Source organism: Doryrhamphus excisus, linkage group LG16, assembly GCF_037039965.1.
Source record: "Doryrhamphus excisus strain RoL-2023G ecotype Guam linkage group LG16, RoL_Dexc_Guam_v1.1, whole genome shotgun sequence".
Lineage (NCBI taxonomy): Eukaryota > Metazoa > Chordata > Actinopteri > Syngnathiformes > Syngnathidae > Doryrhamphus > Doryrhamphus excisus.
In genome coordinates, this window is record NC_136372.1 from 9,962,478 (window position 1) to 9,981,666 (window position 19,189).

Sequence of the window (19,189 nt, forward strand, 5' to 3'; positions counted from 1 at the left end):
TATTCACATCGCTTCACTTTTTCCACATTTTGTCATGTTACAGCCTCATTCCAATTTGTATTAAATTAATCTCTTACCTCAAAATTCTACACAAAATACTCCATTATGACAATGTGAAAAAGTTTTGAATTTATTAAAAATAGAAAACAAAAAAATCACATTTACATAAGTATTCACAGCCTTTGCCATGAAGCTCAAAATTGAGCTCAGGTGCATCTTTTTTCCACTGATCATCCTTGAGATCTTTCTACAGCTACATGCTTTATAGGCTGTTATAGAACAAGACCTTTAGTGAGGGAAGAAGCAGTCAAGAGAAAAAAAAAATTGTGTTTATACCTTGTGGAGTGCATGTGCATTGAAGACTTGGCTTCAAATCAAGAGGAATGCACAATAACTGATGTGATGGATATGAGTGAAATGATAGACATGTGTTGCGCATTCTCTGCACTAGTAAGAACACTTAAAAAATACCAACTGTTATCCATAATTTTATTCTAAACAAACACAGCATGCACATCAAAGAATGTGATGTCATTGGCGCCATTGATAAAATTGGTGTTTTTCTTGAAGAGAATATTGGTGATTGCTGTCTTTCTTATCATCCTATACAGGAATGCCGGCAGCTTATGACCTTAGTACAGTCATCGGCAGTGGCCCATCAGTCTCTCACAACAACCTTATCCCTCTGGGTACGTCTTTCTCAATGTTTTTTTCCTTTTTATTTCCAAGAAAAAGTATTTTGAAAAAAAGCCTTTCTTTGTTACATGTGTATAGTACAAATACTGCTAACTCGTTTATCATGGTTAATTGGTTCTAGATCCAACCATGATAAGGGAATTTCCATGAAGTAGGATTCCTTATTTATAAATAGGATATTTTTGTAGTTAGAAAACCTGTTTCTATTTATGGTGTTTATCATTATTAGAACCCTCTAGACATGAAATAACCCTCTTATAGTCACTTTTACATCCATATTACCCAATAGTAGGCATACGTCGTAATTGACAATAAGTACATACGTTAGACATTAGACATAATTAATACATAATATAGACTCGTACGTTTGACAGCGTACTTCCTGCTGTGGCTATTGTCTCATCAGTGTAGTGTTACTGATACATCGGGAACAGTACAATACTACTCTAATGCCACTGTTTGTGGTTAAGGAGAGACTCCCGATGGTCACAACTCACACCAGTCACTGACACTCTCCACACTGCTAACCATGTTAATAATCATGGAAGTTTGTGCTACAAATTATAACTAACTAAATATAACTAAACTAAAATTATTTATAACTAAATCATCAATAATCACTAATATTGACATTTTTGGAGACAATTTCTTCATTAATTATTGCCATGAGAGGGGTAATACACATTTGTGCCTTCATTCACACTCGGCGGTACGAGTGGTAAGTTTAACTTGACACAGAAGTTGCCTGTATAGTAGGGATGAGCGAGTCCACCACTATATGAATCTGTATCTGTAGTGTATTGTTAAACTAATGGAAGGGGTAGTGTATGTTTGTATAAAATATAGGGGTCTGGACCACATATCTGTAGTGGTGGAGTAAAATTCAACGTTGCTGATGTCCTTCAACACGACTTCTTTATCTCAGTTATACAGTTCAGGAATTGTTGAGTGTGACGTGCATGTACGTTCTACCAGGCAATTCATACTGTCTGTCAAACATTTCTAACATTTTCCGATATGTTGGCTTTTCAACTGTATTGAAAGGTTGCATTTCTTTGGCAATGTTGCGAGCGGCACCCTCTGTGAGCGCTCCCCATTTTGCACTTTCTTGCATTTTGTTTTATAGTCACCTCACCGATCAAACGTGGTGATCAAAAGTGTCGGGACGAAAGCTCTGCTGCACATTCACACGGGAGCTGTGGCATTCGGCTAAGAAGTTAGCACTTTTATGCTTTCATTCATATTAGTGTTTGCTTGCTAACTGTTAGTAATCCACTCAATAGCAGCCCCACCTCCACCTGCTGGGACAGAGGCTGACAGCATTATTGACCTATTTTTATTTTTAGATTAATCCATTTATCTATTATCGTGACTTGCAGAGGTAAACACAATCAGCGAGGTGTGCTGATCCAAGTACACGATGCAAATATACATTTATCCACTATGCTCTGACCTTTTGTGGTCATATTACATTAATTTCATGTTTCATGGCAATTTCCCCACACATTGTCAAATATTGGAACAAAATATGGACCTCCTCAAGGCGTGGGTCCTTACCAAAGTGATTGTGGTCACGTTCCAAGCTTTTGGAACCACATTAAGAGTTTTCTTTTTCGTGACAAATACCTTCAAACCACAATGTATCTACCTATGTGTGTCAGAGCATAGGTTCCCTGATTTCCATGCATCCCGTCGTGAGTAACGAATTTTATTTGAACCAAGGATGTCGGCGGGAGGCAATTTTCTAACATCCAGCATCCAGCTAAGGGGGATGTTCGCATGTCACATAGTATCTGTTTCTTGGGAATCTTCCACATTCTAACTTCCTGCCTTGATGGAAGTCAAGGATGTGGAAGAAGTTGTTTTTTTCTGCGAGTCACTACATTGTTGGACAATATCTTGGAAATTAATAACTATTTGATGTGCCATCTTGTGCTCGTTTTTATGGCTTTAAACTGGTCAGGAAAGCAGCTGGAAACGGCTCATTGTGTCGCTGCCATTGTTTTCTGTTTTTTTGTCTGCTTACATCTAATTTGGCTGGTGATGTATAGTTGGTTGGAAAACTTTGCTTGTCCTAATGAATGCTGTGTTTTTAGAAAAATACAGTGAACAAGACGAGGGTCGCAGGGGGTGCTGGAGCTTGTACCAGGAAAAGCGGTAGAAAATGAATGAATGAATGAAGACTGACAGATTATTTCTGTCATTGCTTAAATTTCGTAAGATGATGATGGTCGAGGCTCCGTCACCCAAAAAAAAAAATGTTTTGGGTGACTGAATTGTTTGAAATTGTTTGATTTCAGACGTTACACATTATGTAGTGTAGTATAAAAGCTGAATACACAGCTACCCCCTGTTGTGGAAAAAAATTCTATCATCCTAAGTAGGATAGAGAATGCCTGAAATAAATACAGAACTTTGGCAGTTTTTATTACCTTTGCAAAACAAAGGGGTCAGACAACACACAGTATATATGGCGGTCTGTAGGTGTCTGGCCAAGAGTGGCCTCTTGGCGGGAACTTTTATACTCCAAAGCATGCAAATTAATTACATTACAAGATAAAGGAGACATTCTTGTCACTCCCCCGATGCCACCCTCATGTATGGGGGTTAGTCTACACACCCATTCTTCTGGCACGGTTTGTCACACCCATGCTAGATAACCACCTAAGGTAAACCATTTGGTGGGACCTCCTGATGTCCCCTGTCCTGTGAAGGGGGAGCTTTGATCGGGTGCAAGATTTGAAGCGCTGCAAAAGGCCGTAAAGTAATTCACACAATGTGTAACCTATGTTATACCTGTGAAATATAAATTTTCCCGTCGCACCCTACAGCTTTGTTATATGACAATGTAAAACTGGTATGCTGTTGTGTGACACATTTGATGGGCTTCTGTACTTGTGATCTACTTGTGTGTATGTGTGTGTTTATATTTACAGTAAAGTCTCGTTATATCGATATCAGTTATATCGATAGTACTGCTTATTACGATGCTATTTTCATTTCCCGGCAAATTTCTAGTCTTTTATGATATAATTAGTTCCGGTTATTACGATAATCCGGTTACTACGATGCCCTTTTCATCTCCCGCCAGCCAATTTGGTCTGCTTTTATCAATACAAGAGCAGCTTAAAGCTGAATCAATATTTGCTTAAGGATTTCAATACCACCATTAACGAAATCTGTAAACGGCGTATTGTTTGATTTTCGGCTAACACCGTTTCGGCTTTTCCACCGACGGACGGTAATTAGAGGATTACAGGTAATTAATATGAGGTAAGTATTAAACAATCTTTTGAAGTAAAGGAGTAAATATTTGTATAATTTAGAGGGAAGATTCAGTGAATAGACTTAGTGTTTTCAGATGTGTTCAATATTCTTGGCACTAGCTTTACTGATAAATTATGAAAGTAAACTTATGGTATTGCTTGATCAAAGAAGCAATCTCTTGTTTGAAATAAATCAATACACTTGTATCTTAACCCTTTCACGCATGACAGTCACTGCAGTGGACAGCTATTAAAACGTCATTTTCAATTATGAAAATAGGTTTTGATGGCAGTGTTGCTTATAAGCCTCTAGAGTGGACGCCTGAGAATCCACCCAACACTGCTTTGTGTGGTCAATCATTGTAACTGCAGAATAATTGTGTCAACATTGAAGATGGCTGCCAGAAATTAAAACATGCCTAGCACCTGTGGGATTTCTGCTCAATCCTTCTAGAGTAGGAGACTCCTGCAGGTAAAAAAAATATTTCTACATCAAGTAACACCTAATAATCACCATAGTTGTGAAAATTTCAATGTATTGATTTTAGATTGGGAGGAAATTGCAATTTTTCAGATGTCCACCAAAGTGGACTGCATGCAATTACATGCAATTACTGAACAGTATATTACTCTTGACAATGTTTTATCTGAAGTAGTTTTCTTTTGTATAAATCAACATTTTATGCTATTAGATTGTAAGCTGCATTGTATATATCAATATGTACATTTTTTCATTATTCATTATGAGTAACAGGTACTTTTCCAGCAAATTTGCTCTCTGCTGTGGATCCTGAGGAGTTTCAAGCCATAGATGAGATATTGCTCTTCAAAGGCAAATTGTCTATCAAGCAATACATCCCCAAAAAATTAAAACCCTGGGGTGTGAAAATTTGGGCAAGATCAGGGGCTTCAGGATACATGTACCACTTTGAAGTGTACAGGGGTGCAGTCAGCACAGGTGCAGTCAACGAATTGGGAATGGCTGCAGACGTCATCTTGCGCCTCTGTGATGACATCCAATTCAAGAACCACAAGGTGTTTTTTGATAGCTACTTTTGTGGCATTCCACTAATTACTGTCTTGAAGGAACAGGGCATCTATGTCACTGGCACATGCCGGTCAACAGGCTTCAGGGGGCACAAACAAAACTCAGGAGTGCAACAGAACTCAAAGAAGGAGGAAGAGGACCTATCTCTGTTGTCACCAATGGTGAAGATCTCACTGTCAAACATTGGCTTGACACTTGGCCTCTTCCTGTCTTGGCAAGCACCTGACGGATGTTGCACAGAGATGGTCCAAGAAAGATAAGAAGATCATCACCATTGACAGGCCATTTGTAGTGAAGGTCAACAGCAATTATATGGGAGTGTTTGACCTGATGGACAAAATGGTGGCAATGTATCCTCACGGATGCAAGACCAAACACTGGTACATCAAAATGTTCTTCCACTTCCTCGATGTAACCGTTGTGAATGCCTGGCATCTCCTCAGATTCTCTGGATTGCAGGAGGGTGGTCTTCTGCCTTTCAAGGCATCTGTGGCTCATTCATTGATAAATTCAGGCACTGTCCGCAAAAGGGGGAGACCAAGTGACACTTCCCCACCTCCTATTCCTGTGAAGTGCAAACCTGCATCCAAGGTACCCTGGGAGGTCAGGCCTGGTCCTGGAAACCTCTTGCCCCAGCTGAACAACATAAAAAATGCCCAAAGATGCCAAGACCCTGCGTGCACACGAAAAACAAAGTGCAGCTGCATGTGTTGCAATGTAGCTGTGTGCCCTGGGTGCATGGCAATTTTTCACACAAGACCTCATACTCGATCTCGTACTGTATCTCAGTACTAATCGACTACATAAGTACATAAGCATAAGCATGCAGCATTGTAGCAGGGTTGTACCACCTCATCTGTGGCCTATCCCTAACTTTGTGAGGTTGTCAGTTGATGCACTATAGTTTGTGTAGTTTGTCAGTTGAAGCTCTGCAGTTAGATGAGTTTTGTCAATTGAATCACTGCTGTTTGTCTCGTTTTGTCAAAATCCACAAACGCATGCTGTCCACCTATGTGGACATGTTCTTGAAAATTTGGTGTATAAAAACAGAACCAGATCAGTTCTTATTTTTATGTCTAAAGACACATAAAAACACTTTTTTATTTTTTAACTCAGTTTATCATGGGTCATGCATGAAAGGGTTAAATATTAACATGATAAGTAAATCTACAATACTAGTAAACATCAAAAGGGATGAAAGCAGGTATAAATTGGAGTTGTGAAGTGAGATTTTTTTAAAGTATTGCAGAATAAGTAATGTAAACGTTGCAGTTTTTGTTTTCCATACATGTATTTAATTGTGTTGTATTCAGATATCTTTTTATCGCTTGCAATAATCACTGTTTTTCATATGTACATGCTGCCGTTCGTGGTTTCTCTCATGTGTATAGATTCTATAGGAGTGGGCAAACTACGGCCCGGGGGCCACATCCGGCCCGCCAAGCCCGTTCTTTCCAAAGTATTTCATTTAAAGTCAACATACAAGCTGGCATCATGGCGTGAGCCGACATTTTCATGGTTTGGCGGTTTTTATCAATTTCGTTATTTGATGCAGTCTGTTGTTTACAAAGTGAAAAAAGGGAGACAAGCACATAATAATAATAATAATAATAATAATAATAAATAAATGTATTCTTCTTCTATTATAAATTTATAACGTACTTTACATCAAATAAATGATCTCAAAGTGCACACATAGCAGATTGCATGACACTTTTACAGATACAATAATTTCGTTATTTGATGCGGTCTGTTGTTTACAAAGTGCTCCTGAAAAAAGGGACACAGGCACATAATAATCATAATAATAACAAACAAACAATAACAAACAAATAATAATATAAAATAATAACAACAAATAATATAAAATAATACTAAATTTGTTCTTCTTCTTATAAATTTATAACACACTTTACTAAATAATAATAATTAAAATAATAAAAATAATATCAAATAATAACAAATAATATCAAACAATAATAAATGTATTCTTATTATTATAAATTTATAACGCACTTTACATCAAATAAATTATCTTAAAGTGCACACATAGCAGATTACATAACACTTTTACAGATTTAATAATTTCGTTATTTGATGCGGTCTGTTATTTGCAAAGTGCTCCTGAAAAAAGGGACACAGGCACATAATAATAATAATAACAAATAATAATAATAATATAACATAATAAAAAAATATTCTTATTATAAATTTATAACACACTTTACATCAAATAAATTATCTCAAAGTGCACATATAGCAGATTGCATGACACTTTTACAGATTTTAAATTTATAACGCACTTTACATCAAATAAATTATCTTAAAGTGCACACATAGCAGATTACATAACACTTTTACAGATTTAATAATTTCGTTATTTGATGTGGTCTGTTGTTTACAAAGTGCTCCTGAAAAAAGGGACACAACCATATAATAATAATAATAATACAAATAATAATAATATAAATAATAATACATCTATTATTATAAATTTATAATGCACTTTACATGAAATAAATGATCTCAAAGTGCCCATAAAGCAGATTGCATGACACTTTTACAGATACAATAATTCCAGCTGGACTGTTTCGTGTAAAATATCGAGTGTGCCCCCCCCCCACCCCCCGTTAATTTTGTTAAATCAATGCAGCCCGCCAGTCAAAAAGTTTGCCCACCCCTGGTATAGAACAATGTTGAGTGCATTATTGAATATTTACTCAGAGTCACTATTGCAAGAGTGCGTTATGAAAATAACAAATGTTGACTTTTAATGCAGTTCGGCGCAGAATCGTATATATCGATAGTCCGGTAATATCGATATTTTTTCCGACTCCCGAGAATATCGATATAACGAGACTTTACTGTATTTATATATGTATGTATGTATGTGTGTGTGTGTGTGTGTGTGTGTGTGTATATACACATGTGGACAAAATTGTTGGTACCACTCAGTTAAAGAAAGAAAATCAATCAATTCTCACTGAAATCACTTGAAACTTACAAAAGTAACAATAAATAAAAATTTGTTGAGAATTAAACATGTTCATGGGATTCAGCTCTGGGCTCATGGAGGGCCACTTCAGAATAGTCCAGTGCTTTTCTCTTAGCCATTCTTGGGTGCTTTTGGCTGTGTTTTGGATTGTTGTCCTGTTGAAAGACCCATGACCTGCAACTGAGACCAAGCTTTCTGACACTAGGCAGCACATTTCTCTCCAGTATGCCTTGATAGTCTTGAGATTTAATTGTACTCTGCACAACTTCAGGACACCCTGTGCCAGATGCAGCAAAGCGGCCCCAAAACATAACTGAGCCTCCTCCATGTTTCACAGTAGGGACAGTGTTCTTTTCTTCGTAGGCTTGATTTTTCAGTCTATGAAGATACAGTTGATGTGCCCTACCAAAAAGCTCCAGTTTTGACTCATCTGTCCACAAAACATTCTCCCAGAAGCTCTGTGGCTTGTCAACATGCATTTTCGCAAATTCCAGGCTAGCTTTCAACAGTGGTGTCCTCCTCGGTCATCTCCCATGAAGTCCACTTTGACTCAAACAACAACCAATGGTGCGATCTGACATTGATGTACTGACATTGATGCCTTGGAGTTCACCTTTGATTTCTTTGGAGGTTGTTCTGGGCTCTTTGGATGCAATTCCAACTATCCATCTCTTCAATGTGTCATCAATTTTCCTCTTGCGCCACATCCAGGGAGGTTGGCTACAGTCCCGTGGACCTTAAACTTCGGAATAATATGTCCCATTCTTGTTACAGGAACTTCCAAGCTGCTTAGAGATGGTCTTAAAGCCTTTACCTTTCAGATGTGTGTCATGAGTTTTTCTCTTGCGGCCACGTCCAGGGAGGTTGGCTACTGTCCCGTGGACCTTAAACTGCGGAATAATATGTCCCATTCTTGTCACAGGAACTTCCAAGCTACTTAGAGATGGTGTTATAGCCTTTACCTTTCAGATGTTTGTGTATAATTTTCTCTCGAATGTCCTGGGACAATTCTTGCCACCGCTTTCTGTTGTCCATGTTCAGCGTGGTACACACCTTGTCACCAAACAGCACAGTGACTATTTTTCACCCTTTAAGTAGGCAGACTGACTGATTATGAGTTTGAAGACACCTACAATGTCAATCAAAGGACACACCAGAGATAATCATGTGACTCTGGGCAAATTGTTTTCAATCTTTTGAAGAGGTACCATCATTTTTGTCCAGGCCTGTTTCATTAGTTTTCTCATTTTTTTTTAGTAATTATGTTAATGAACCATTCAAAAGTCATGGCTGATTTTGATAATTTGAATACATTTGAATAAATGTTTATTTATTGTTACTTTTGTAAATTTCAAGTGATTTCAATGAGAATTGTGGGATTTTCTTTCTTTAGCTGAGGGCTACCAACAATTTTGTCTGTGTGTGTGTGTATATATATATATATATGTGTGTGTATTTGTATGTATATATGTGTATGTGTGTACTATGTGTATATATATGTGTGTGTGTGTGTGTGTGTGTGTGTGTGTGTCTGATTGGCACTGTCCTGTTTTGATTGCTGGTGTTATACAACATTTTCATATGACAGTTAAATAATGTCATTTAGTGGTACATACTTGACAATACTTTTCTTTGTTTGCTTCCAGTCAACACAGGTATTGTGAACCACACCCACTCCAGGATGGGCTCCATCATGAGCACAGGAATTGTCCAGGGTATGTCCAGTTAATAATCAACTCAGTACAGAAAGCCATATTGGTAAGCAGCATCAAATTACCATGCAAAGTCAGAGAGAATCTTGAATGTAATGCTTTAATGTGTTTTTCAGGAGCCACAGCAGGCCAGTCAGGTCCCAGTAGCAGTGGTACTTACTATCCAGTCACCAACCAGTTCACCATGGGGGGTGCTGCAATCTCAATGGCGTCCCCAATGGTCATACCCAGCAACACCATGCATTATGGCAGTTAAGATGAAGACTTTGCAAAGACCCCTTTAACTTGCCCACCTCTGCATGACAAACAATTGCCTGTAAAAAACAAAAACAAAAAAAAACTTAGGCCCCACCTCTCCTACACCATAGTTGACCCATGGACCACAGCCAATACCAAAACTAGTGCTTTCTTGGCACTTAGCTCCTTGTTTCAACATCTTCCATCTAATTTTGTCTATCCTTTATTGTACACGAACATGCAAGCACTCATATCCGTCCAGACTCATTTTAAAAATGGCCTAAACGTCCCTGTCTTCACGAGTCCTTCAGGCCGTTGCACACCGATGCACTGTTTAAGTGCAGCATTTTGTTTTTGCCAGTTAACTTAACAATTTCTCCTTTCTTTGGGGTCACAACTTGTCTCTTGTGTCTCCCATGATCATGTTATCAATAGTGAACACACCAGCTGCCAGAGGCAGTTCTATATTGGATCATGATCAACAGCCATTTTGTTCTGCCTCTGCTTTTAATATCATATCACCTAAGCCATGACAGGCAAAAAAAATCCTAAATAAAGACACTCACAGCGTCTGTATATTCATATACATGGAAGCGTATCCTGAAGTGTAACAGACTTGCTTCTTGGCAATCTGAGGTTTATATTCTGCTCGTTACTGAATGTTAGGTTCCCCATGTGTTTAAATTTGCAATCCTTCATTAATTTTTGATGTACCCCACAATACATCAGACGTTGCTTAACGTCGATGCTGAGCCATGACATAAATATGCACCTACTATTGTCTTTTTGTCTGCTGTAGATTGTGTTCTTATGCTTAGCACCCCTCTGACTGAATGCAAGCTCCATTCAAGGATGTTGTTTTAAGGGATTGAAATCCCTCTTTGCAATATCCTGTACTGAATTTGGAATTCATTCATTCATTCACAAACGTTATTAATTTGATCCATTGTCAGTGCAGAAATATTGAGACACTGTGGATTTAACTATTCTCAAAAAATACCAAGTGGTTGGATAGTCTTTATAAGGCTTCATTCATCCCAGATGGATGTGGCATCAAAATGTGCTTTCCAGAAATTCTTGAGGAAATTGCTTCTTTGGTTTGACAATTAACAAAAATTCAAGTGAAGCCTTCATCGGCACAGTGACAGTGGGAGGAATCATTATTTCATCCTCTGCTGATTACCCCCTTATAAAGAGTTCATTTTTGGTAGCGTTATGTTAACAGAGACAAAATATTTTTTAAAATGCAGAAAATATTAAGTTCATAATTAAATTTGTATTTGAGTGAAATACATGTGAGCTCCCCAAGCAAAAACATGTTTTGTGCAGAAACCCTTGTTGGCAAGCCCATACCTCCTACACTCCTCTTGACAGATGCAGTGGATGACACTTGCCATTGAACATTCACAGCCCCACAAATTCTGGAGTTTGGTATGTGGTCAAATTCTTTTTTTTATTTAGATTTTTCACTCTCTCACTAATTCATTCATAATTTCTAAATACATGATAATATAGGCTAAAATGTACAGCATAAATGCACCACTGTCAGGCAGCCCACAGTTTTTACATGTTTACATGTCTTAATGCTTGACCGATAAGTGTTTTCGTCAAGTGGTGATATTTAGAACTTTATTCAGTGATCTTTAAGTCCCCCAGCCACCTCAACTGGCTTTTCTTGATGTGGATGGATAACTGAGCTCCTTTCCCTACCTCTTGGGGCAAATACAGCCACGTTATGGAGAAAACTAGTTTCTGTGGCTTGTAGCCACAATCTTGTTCTTTGGTCGTGACCCAAAGCGTATGACCATAGGTGAGGGTGGGAATATATTTTAAATCGAGAGCTTTAACTTCTCTTAACGACCGCATTTCTGCAGACGCCAATCCAGTCTGCCTGTCGACCTCATGTTCCAACCTTCCCTCACTTGTGATCAAGACCCCAAGATACTTGAGCTTCTCCACATGGGGCAACATCTCACCCCCAACCCGGAGGTTGCAATCCACCCTTTTCCAACTGAGAACCATTGCCTCGGAGTCTCAGAAACACTTTGTTTGTGAACAGCATAGACGAGTTTGTAAGGCACCCTAAGGATCTCAAGGCATCTCAGTAAATTGTTTGATCATTGTTTTTTTCATTATTAAAAAGCTCATAGAATTGTTCTTTTTTTTTTTTTTTTAGTTTACACTCTGTATATGATGTACAGTGGGACCTCGGCTTCTGTGTGCGTAAGCACGCACACCCACTTGTAACCAATGCCCCTCTACACCCATTTAGCCTAAACACTAACTGACAACCTGTCTCCTTCACCAGTCATAAGAAAACCTGAGAAAATTTTGCCATGGGAAATATAATGTAGGAAAACTGAAATAATTATACATGATGAAGGAAATAGATTAATCAACTTTCAACATCACTTTTACAGTTTATTGAAGACTTGTTGGCAAAGACGGCAAGGAGCAATAAGAGGGGAGGGAATCCAAACCAACAACTTAACAGTTTCTGTCTTTTTTTTTTTACCTCTGTTTTGTTATCTTTACCCCTTTCACAACATTAGCTTCCTCGATGGATTTCTTCACCAGGATGGAACTTCTTGTATATGCAGACTTTCCATACATCCTGGCAGACACCATACTTGTACTTTGGGGTTGTCGACTTCTTTATGAAATTGCTGGCATTTGCAACTTTACATGGCCCCATGGCAGGTCATTAGTAGTCAGGCAAATACACACAGTGAGCCAGTAATGTGTTGGGTGCTTCGTTTGGGAGTTCAAATCCAAGGAATGATACAGTTTTGGGCAAATGGACTTGTTTGTTGCGTGTAATGTTGTACGATACCCGAGACTATGAGGAAAACTGGGGCCAGATGGCCAGTTCATGGACACATAACCAGTCAAATACACAACTTATTACAAATTTCACTCAACCAAATACAAATGATCAAAATATTTTGACAGATTTTGTTTTGAAATACTGTCTCTGTTAAAATAAAGCTACCATAATGATGATAGATTTGGTTGTTTCTTTGTAATATGGTTAACAATCAAAATCAGCGGGGGTTCACCATGATTTGCCCCTTTGTATGTGTGCGTTTTTGTCTTTAACTCAGTCATCTAAATTTTTTTATACTGGATTTACTTGAACTTTACCTGTGTTTAGTAGGCAGTATTGATCAGTTAATGATCTCACTTTTTCAGCAGGTCTTAATCTGCCTCATCAGACATGCTGAACTGTACAAGATGTTTTATACATGCTTGACAGGGTTAAACAAGGAGAGGTTATAAGCCTGCTACCATAGACTTGGTTAAATACTTCAACTGCATTATTTTTGTTTTTGTTATTTGATGGGTTAGGTGTTAGAGGAAACGGTGATGCTGCACATGTTCAATGCAAATCCAATAAAACTTCTTTTTTTTAGAGAAAATCAAACTCGTTAAAGTGAGAGTACTTTAATGCGCTGCAGTATTATAGGTCTGGAGAGTAACCATTTGTCAGCAGGCTTGAATAAGCTTGGACAGGTTCAGTATTTTTCACCTATCAAGTGAAAGCTACATATACTCTAGACTCATTACATGCAAATTAAAAATGTTAAGTCTGGTTTTGGTGTTACATTTTCCGATTTAACCAGGAAAAGAATAATACATAAAAATCTTCTTCTGAGTACGTTCATTTTTGACTGGGCTTTCTTTTACACAAAGTACTGCATCACACAAAGTACATTTACACAGTAAATTGCATTACTTTGTGTGACCAGATCATACCAATTGGAAAAGTAAGAGGAATAAAAATAAAATAATTTTGATTCCAAAAATTAACATAATTTCTATTCAAAATTATGGCTAAATTTCCTGTTCAAACACAATTGATCTGTCTCTGTGTGTGTAGAAGCCTTTATGATACATTCTCGGTAAGATTGCTGAGGAATGTTTGTGACATATTAGTCTCCCTATTGGACCAAACCACGGCGAAGGCCAACTGCCCAACTGAAGGTGGGCAAAAGTGAGCCCAACAGGCGCTTGCTGCTCTTGGCTGTAGAAACTCTGGAATTCTGGTGAATGGGACTTCACTTTTCCCACGTTATGATTTTTTTTTAAATGCCCTTTGGACCAGGGGTCAGGGGTGTCCAAACTTTTTCCAGTAAGAGCCATATTGTAAAAAAAAAAAAAGTGCTACTTTGATATTTTGGAACGATACACAAATGTCGTTTTTTGTCACATTTCCAAATATTTCAGCTTTTTTCATAGTCTGGGTACATTTTTTCTCATATTTTAACTTTATTAATGACAAGTTCTCATATTTTTTTAATAAATGTTTTTCTTTTTTCTATGTCTACTCTATGCTACTAAAATTACATAATTTTTCCTCATGATATTACAAGCATTTATTGTAAAATTTTCTTGTTTTGTTTAGAATACAACTTTTTTCTCTTGATGATTTTACGTTATTCTGATAAAATTAATACATTCTACGCCGTTTATCCTCATAGGGTCACACGGGTATGCTCGAGCCTGTTCACCAGCCAATCGCAGGGCAAAAATAGAGTTGCTAATTAACCTGCATGTTTTTGGAATGTTGGTGGAAACTGGAGTAATCGGAGAAACCCACGCACGCACGAGGAAATGCAAACTCCATACTGAGATGCCCAAGCGGAGAATCGCACTCAGGTCTTCCCCAATCTTGAATCTCCTTTAATTTAACATTATATTACTATCATGAAAATTCTCCAAAATTATTTAAAAGCATATATTCCCAAACTTTTTGGTGAAGCTAATAATAAAAAAAAAGAAAAAATACCCCAAAATTGTTAACTATATGATGGAAATGGTAATATTAATGATGATTATAATGATGGTCATAATGATAAAAATTATAACAATGATAATGATAACAATAATATTACAATGATAATAACGGAAAACAAGACAGTGGCATGAACATCATTATATCTTGCAAAAAGGGGTAGGCATTTATAAGCTTTTGCTTCAGCCTACACCTTTTGGCCTTGTGATCAGAAAGCTGAATACAAATGTAAATAATGGAAATTTATATTTTGATTGATGTAAGAAATGCACTGTAATGTTTCATATATCCCCCCCCCCTCAAAAAAAGCTATTGAACGTATAAGTTCAGTGATGTGAATATTGCGGTTCTACATTATACTGAAATGAATGTATTAATAACCTAATACAAGTTATGTAAAGGGATAATTTCATAAACCTGTTGCTTCGTATAGCCATTATTATGATTTGTAGTTCTAAACACAACTAAGGTGTTTTGACGCTCTTTTTACATGTCCAACGTGAGCATGTTTTTTCGTACATCTCTTTCGATATCATATGCAAAATAACCAATAGAAGGACAGGGGTATGGTTTGCTATGTAACAAACATTCGTGTGGGAGCTATTAAGGTCGGAAGTTGAATGTGAATGTTTCGAATTTTACCGCAGTTATGTGAGTGACGGTCACATATAATTGCAAGAGCCCCTTTGAGGATGGTATATTTAAAATAATATTCATTTAAATGTACTTATTGATTAAGCCTTAGCCAAAATGTACGCTATTTTGTCACCAGCGACATACCGTAAATGTTTTTAAGATGGCGGCCAAATGGCGCGTGCGCAATGTGGATTGCTGGCAGTTTGTTTCCTGAAAGTGACTGACCGCATTGACCAACATTAAAACACATTTATATGAGATATGGCGTCGCGTTTGACAACCAGGAGGATGTTTTGTGCCATGAGGGAATCAGCAAGCTTTCTTCACTCACAAAGTCGCTGGGAAAAACTGAAAAACAGCAAAGCAGGTGAGAAACTGCACATTTTAGTCATAAACTTCGTTCATGATGGGTGGTTTGTCAACGTCAAGAAAATGCTGCCAATGCCAAAAAACGCACACAAACCCCCCAAACACATGCATGATATGCTGTAACTTAATAGGACAAAAGGTAAGTCAGGCCAGACGACAATCCGTCTTTTAAGACTTAAAGTCTAACATTTCACAGTATTATAGAGCGGCTGGCACGAGTCTTCAAAAGAAAATGGAGCTACTCACTTTTACATCCTATTGTTTATTACAGACATTGTAAGGGAAGGAAAAGGGCTAGCATTTGGTAGCTAACAATACATTTAAAGGTACACACCTATTCTGCCCTCTAAACAAACCTCCCTCCAAAACGTCAACAGTGTTGCATTTACATACCATGACCTGCATATTAACCAAGCTACAGTAACATTGTTATTGTAGGAGATAACGCCAAATAATTATTTTCCTGGTGGAGTGACACAGCGCCTCGCTTACAACATGATACCACGGATTTCTTTTTCTGATTTGATACTGAGTTAAAATTCATGTTGGTAATTTATTAATTTATATTCATGAACTTCATTTCGACAAGGTCTCAATATTTTTTTTACTTTCCACTGTGTTCCTGTTATTGATGTACAGTAAGTTACAGTAAGTTTGTTCCTCGTCTTTTTGCATGGTTTAGGTGTGTGGAGTCGCAGTCTGGCCTCTGACTACAAAGAGGCGTGTCGGGAAATGGTTGTTGGCATCTATGAGCATCCTGTCAAAGCATCTGTGTATGTTACCCTCCTTGGTGGAGCATTGACCTGTTTCCTCTCAAAACCTGACAAGTCGTCCTTTGAGGCCGCCCTGCTGGAGCGCTCTGGTCAGCTGGGCCTGCTGTCATCATGGATCCGCAGTGCAACTGCCGATAAACATGTGCAGAATCTGCTTAAGCTTCGCAATGAGGGCCGTTTGCAACACATCAACCTGGGCATACTCTCTATTGTTTATTCTACCGACTACGACCTTGACAGCACACTTTATGAAGTTCAGTGTTCTAGTTTGTCAGTACTTTGGAGAAACCTACCTGGACGGGTATTGGATGTAGGCTTTGCTGGCCACTGGTGGGTTCTGGACTTCAAGATGACAAACTATGACGTTAATGAAGAGGAGTTCACACACCTGCCTGTGCATATGCAAGTAACAGCACCACCCAGTGTTCAAGAGGTGGAACTGAATGAGCGACTGCACAGAGACTCCTGGTTAGCGCTGAAACTTCAAGTTGAGGAGAAATAAGTCAGTCAGGATGGATAGAATCAAATACATAGATCAGATACATACATACCTACATATCAAATACATATAAAGATATTGAATTTTGAAACTGACTGGAGTGTATATAAAATCCAAATCATATTTGACATACTGGACTGGTCTACATTTGAGTTTCCACAATATCATGTGATTTGGTTATTGACTTTAAAGCCATTCTTTGGAGGCATTAACAATAAAAGACTTCAACTCACACCATGATTAAAATCAGTCTTTTCAAATAATAAATACTTAAGTACTGAATTGTTTTTTCCATTAGTTTTATATCCTTTACAAATTATGTTTACATGACAAAATTAGCTTAATGGCACATCAGAAGTGTTCATGTTAGGCAATCCACTGATCTGGGTGTAACTGTGACTTGTAATGCTCCTACATAACTTTAAATCACTTAATCATCTCTACAACACTGGTGAGTGTTGGTGCTCAAAATCTGTATAGAAAAAAATCTGTATGCAATCTACTAATAATTTCTATTATGTTGCACTCTGTGTGTATGCTAGCGCTTCCGCCTCTACTCACCATGACTGCATTACAGAGAGAAGGCTTCACTCCGTTCATGCCATTGTTCTATGAAAGAAAGGAGTCGTGGCTGAAATCAATGCACAGAGTGAACTCTCATCCTTCCTGTTTGGAGGTGAGAAACTCAGAAAACAGACACACATGCACAGGACAATATTGATGCAGACAAAATTATCCAGTTCATTTTCACTTGTTAATTTATTTATCATCATCACCGCAGGCCTTGAGTCAAGTTTATTTATATAGCCCTTAATTACAAAAGAGCCTCACAGGGGAGGCAAGCAGGCAACAATCAACGAGGCAAGGAAAAACTCAAAACCCATTTGGGAAGAAAGAAACCTTGAGAAGGGACCGAAGAAGGGGGTAATCCTCCTTCCAGGATGACCAGGCTGCAATGGATGTCGAGTGGGCAACATATGACACAATTAAAAATATACAAAGAAAATTCAAATATAATAGTCCAGTTCATAGATGTAGTGCCATCAGGAGAGTTGGTCAGCCGCGGGTCTTGGGATAATCATCAGCTAAAGCAGGGTCCTCCGTTGTACCTGGACCACTCACATTCATACCTATGGACAATTTGGAGTCACCAATTAACCTAGCATGTTTTTGGACTGTGGGAGGAAACCGGAGTACCCGGAGAAAACCCACGCATGCCCGGGGAGAACATGCAAACTCCACACAGAGATGGCCGAGGGTGGGATTGAACCCTGGTCTCCTAGCTGTGAGGTCTGTGTGCTAACCACTAGATCGCCGTGCCGCCCTACAGTTAAAATACTATTGGAAATTGTAAAATGAATAGTAGGAAATGATAGCTGAGAAACTAATTCAACAAAATCACAGAAAAGCAAAATAAATGGTTAGACTTGTTTTTCCTTGTTTTGTGCACAACTTTCTGTGTACTTTTATTTTGTCATGCCCATCCCCTGTGTTCACCCTCCTGTGGCAGCTTTACATAATGTTAAGATGGCAGCTGCTGAACTATTCAGGTTTATTTGTATTTGTTGCTCTATTTTTGCTTGTTATACCTTCCTTACCATATTTTGAATTTTTGGAGGACAAAGCATATCAGGGATATATAATAAATGCACAAGATGGCTACAAATGAAGGCAGGACATTTTCTCTTCAGATGAGGCTTAAAGGGGACCTGTGATGCTCATTTTTTGGCTCTTTGTATTTAGTTGCGGACTCCTATAGAGCAGCTATACTACACGATAACCAGCACAGAAAGCTTTATACATACGTTATTCCAGAATCTGCCCCTATATTCAGCTATATTTCTTTAGTTTGGGGTTTTTTTTCTGCCCACGAAAACGGACTGTATTCTACCCATGGCCCACCTCCAGACACACCCACTCCTCTGTGGTTGGGCACACTCCCTTGATGCCCTTCTGCCCTAGTGGGGTATGGTCTCCCGCTGGTCTCGGGGGTGTGGCTCTCCTCCGGCCTGCTGGCGCCCTGTTGCCATTTGGGATTGCTCCTCCATGGCCTCTTGCTGGTCTCTTCGGGGAGATGCTTTGGGGGCGGGTCTTGGGGAGTCGGCCCTGGCTCTGCCCGCACCCACGGGGATCTCTGGCGGTGGGGGCTTGACCTGGCTGCGC

General features: G+C 38.4%; 2 protein-coding genes across 3 annotated transcripts in view; both read left to right on the forward strand.

Annotated features, from left to right (window-relative positions):
- carm1 (coactivator-associated arginine methyltransferase 1) overlaps nt 1-13,630 on the forward strand; it is a 35,948-nt gene extending 22,318 nt beyond the window's left edge. Inside the window, exons 14-16 of one of the 2 annotated variants that reach the window (XM_058049356.2) lie at nt 612-689; nt 9,652-9,720; nt 9,834-13,630. In XM_058049356.2, coding sequence (XP_057905339.2) covers nt 612-689; nt 9,652-9,720; nt 9,834-9,973 — 287 coding nt within the window. In that variant the 3' untranslated portion in view covers nt 9,974-13,630. Of the gene's footprint in view, nt 1-611; nt 690-9,651; nt 9,764-9,833 lie in introns of both variants that reach the window. The other variant, XM_058049357.2, reaches the window with a different exon arrangement.
- A 1,898-nt stretch (nt 13,631-15,528) lies between these two features.
- On the forward strand, nt 15,529-17,258 carry timm29 (translocase of inner mitochondrial membrane 29). Its single transcript, XM_058049430.2, has 2 exons — nt 15,529-15,752; nt 16,437-17,258. Exons 1-2 carry the CDS (start codon nt 15,647-15,649, stop codon nt 17,027-17,029), a joined length of 699 nt encoding a protein of 232 aa, XP_057905413.2. The 5' UTR covers nt 15,529-15,646; the 3' UTR covers nt 17,030-17,258.
- Nucleotides 17,259-19,189: the final 1,931 nt, after the last annotated feature.

Bases quoted from the DNA above. Each gene is read 5' to 3' on its own strand.
- timm29 (XM_058049430.2), top strand. From the start codon at position 15,647: ATGGCGTCGCGTTTGACAACCAGGAGGATGTTTTGTGCCATGAGGGAA. The intron at 15,753-16,436 runs GTGAGAAACTGC...TGCATGGTTTAG, and splicing joins ACTGAAAAACAGCAAAGCAG to GTGTGTGGAGTCGCAGTCTG.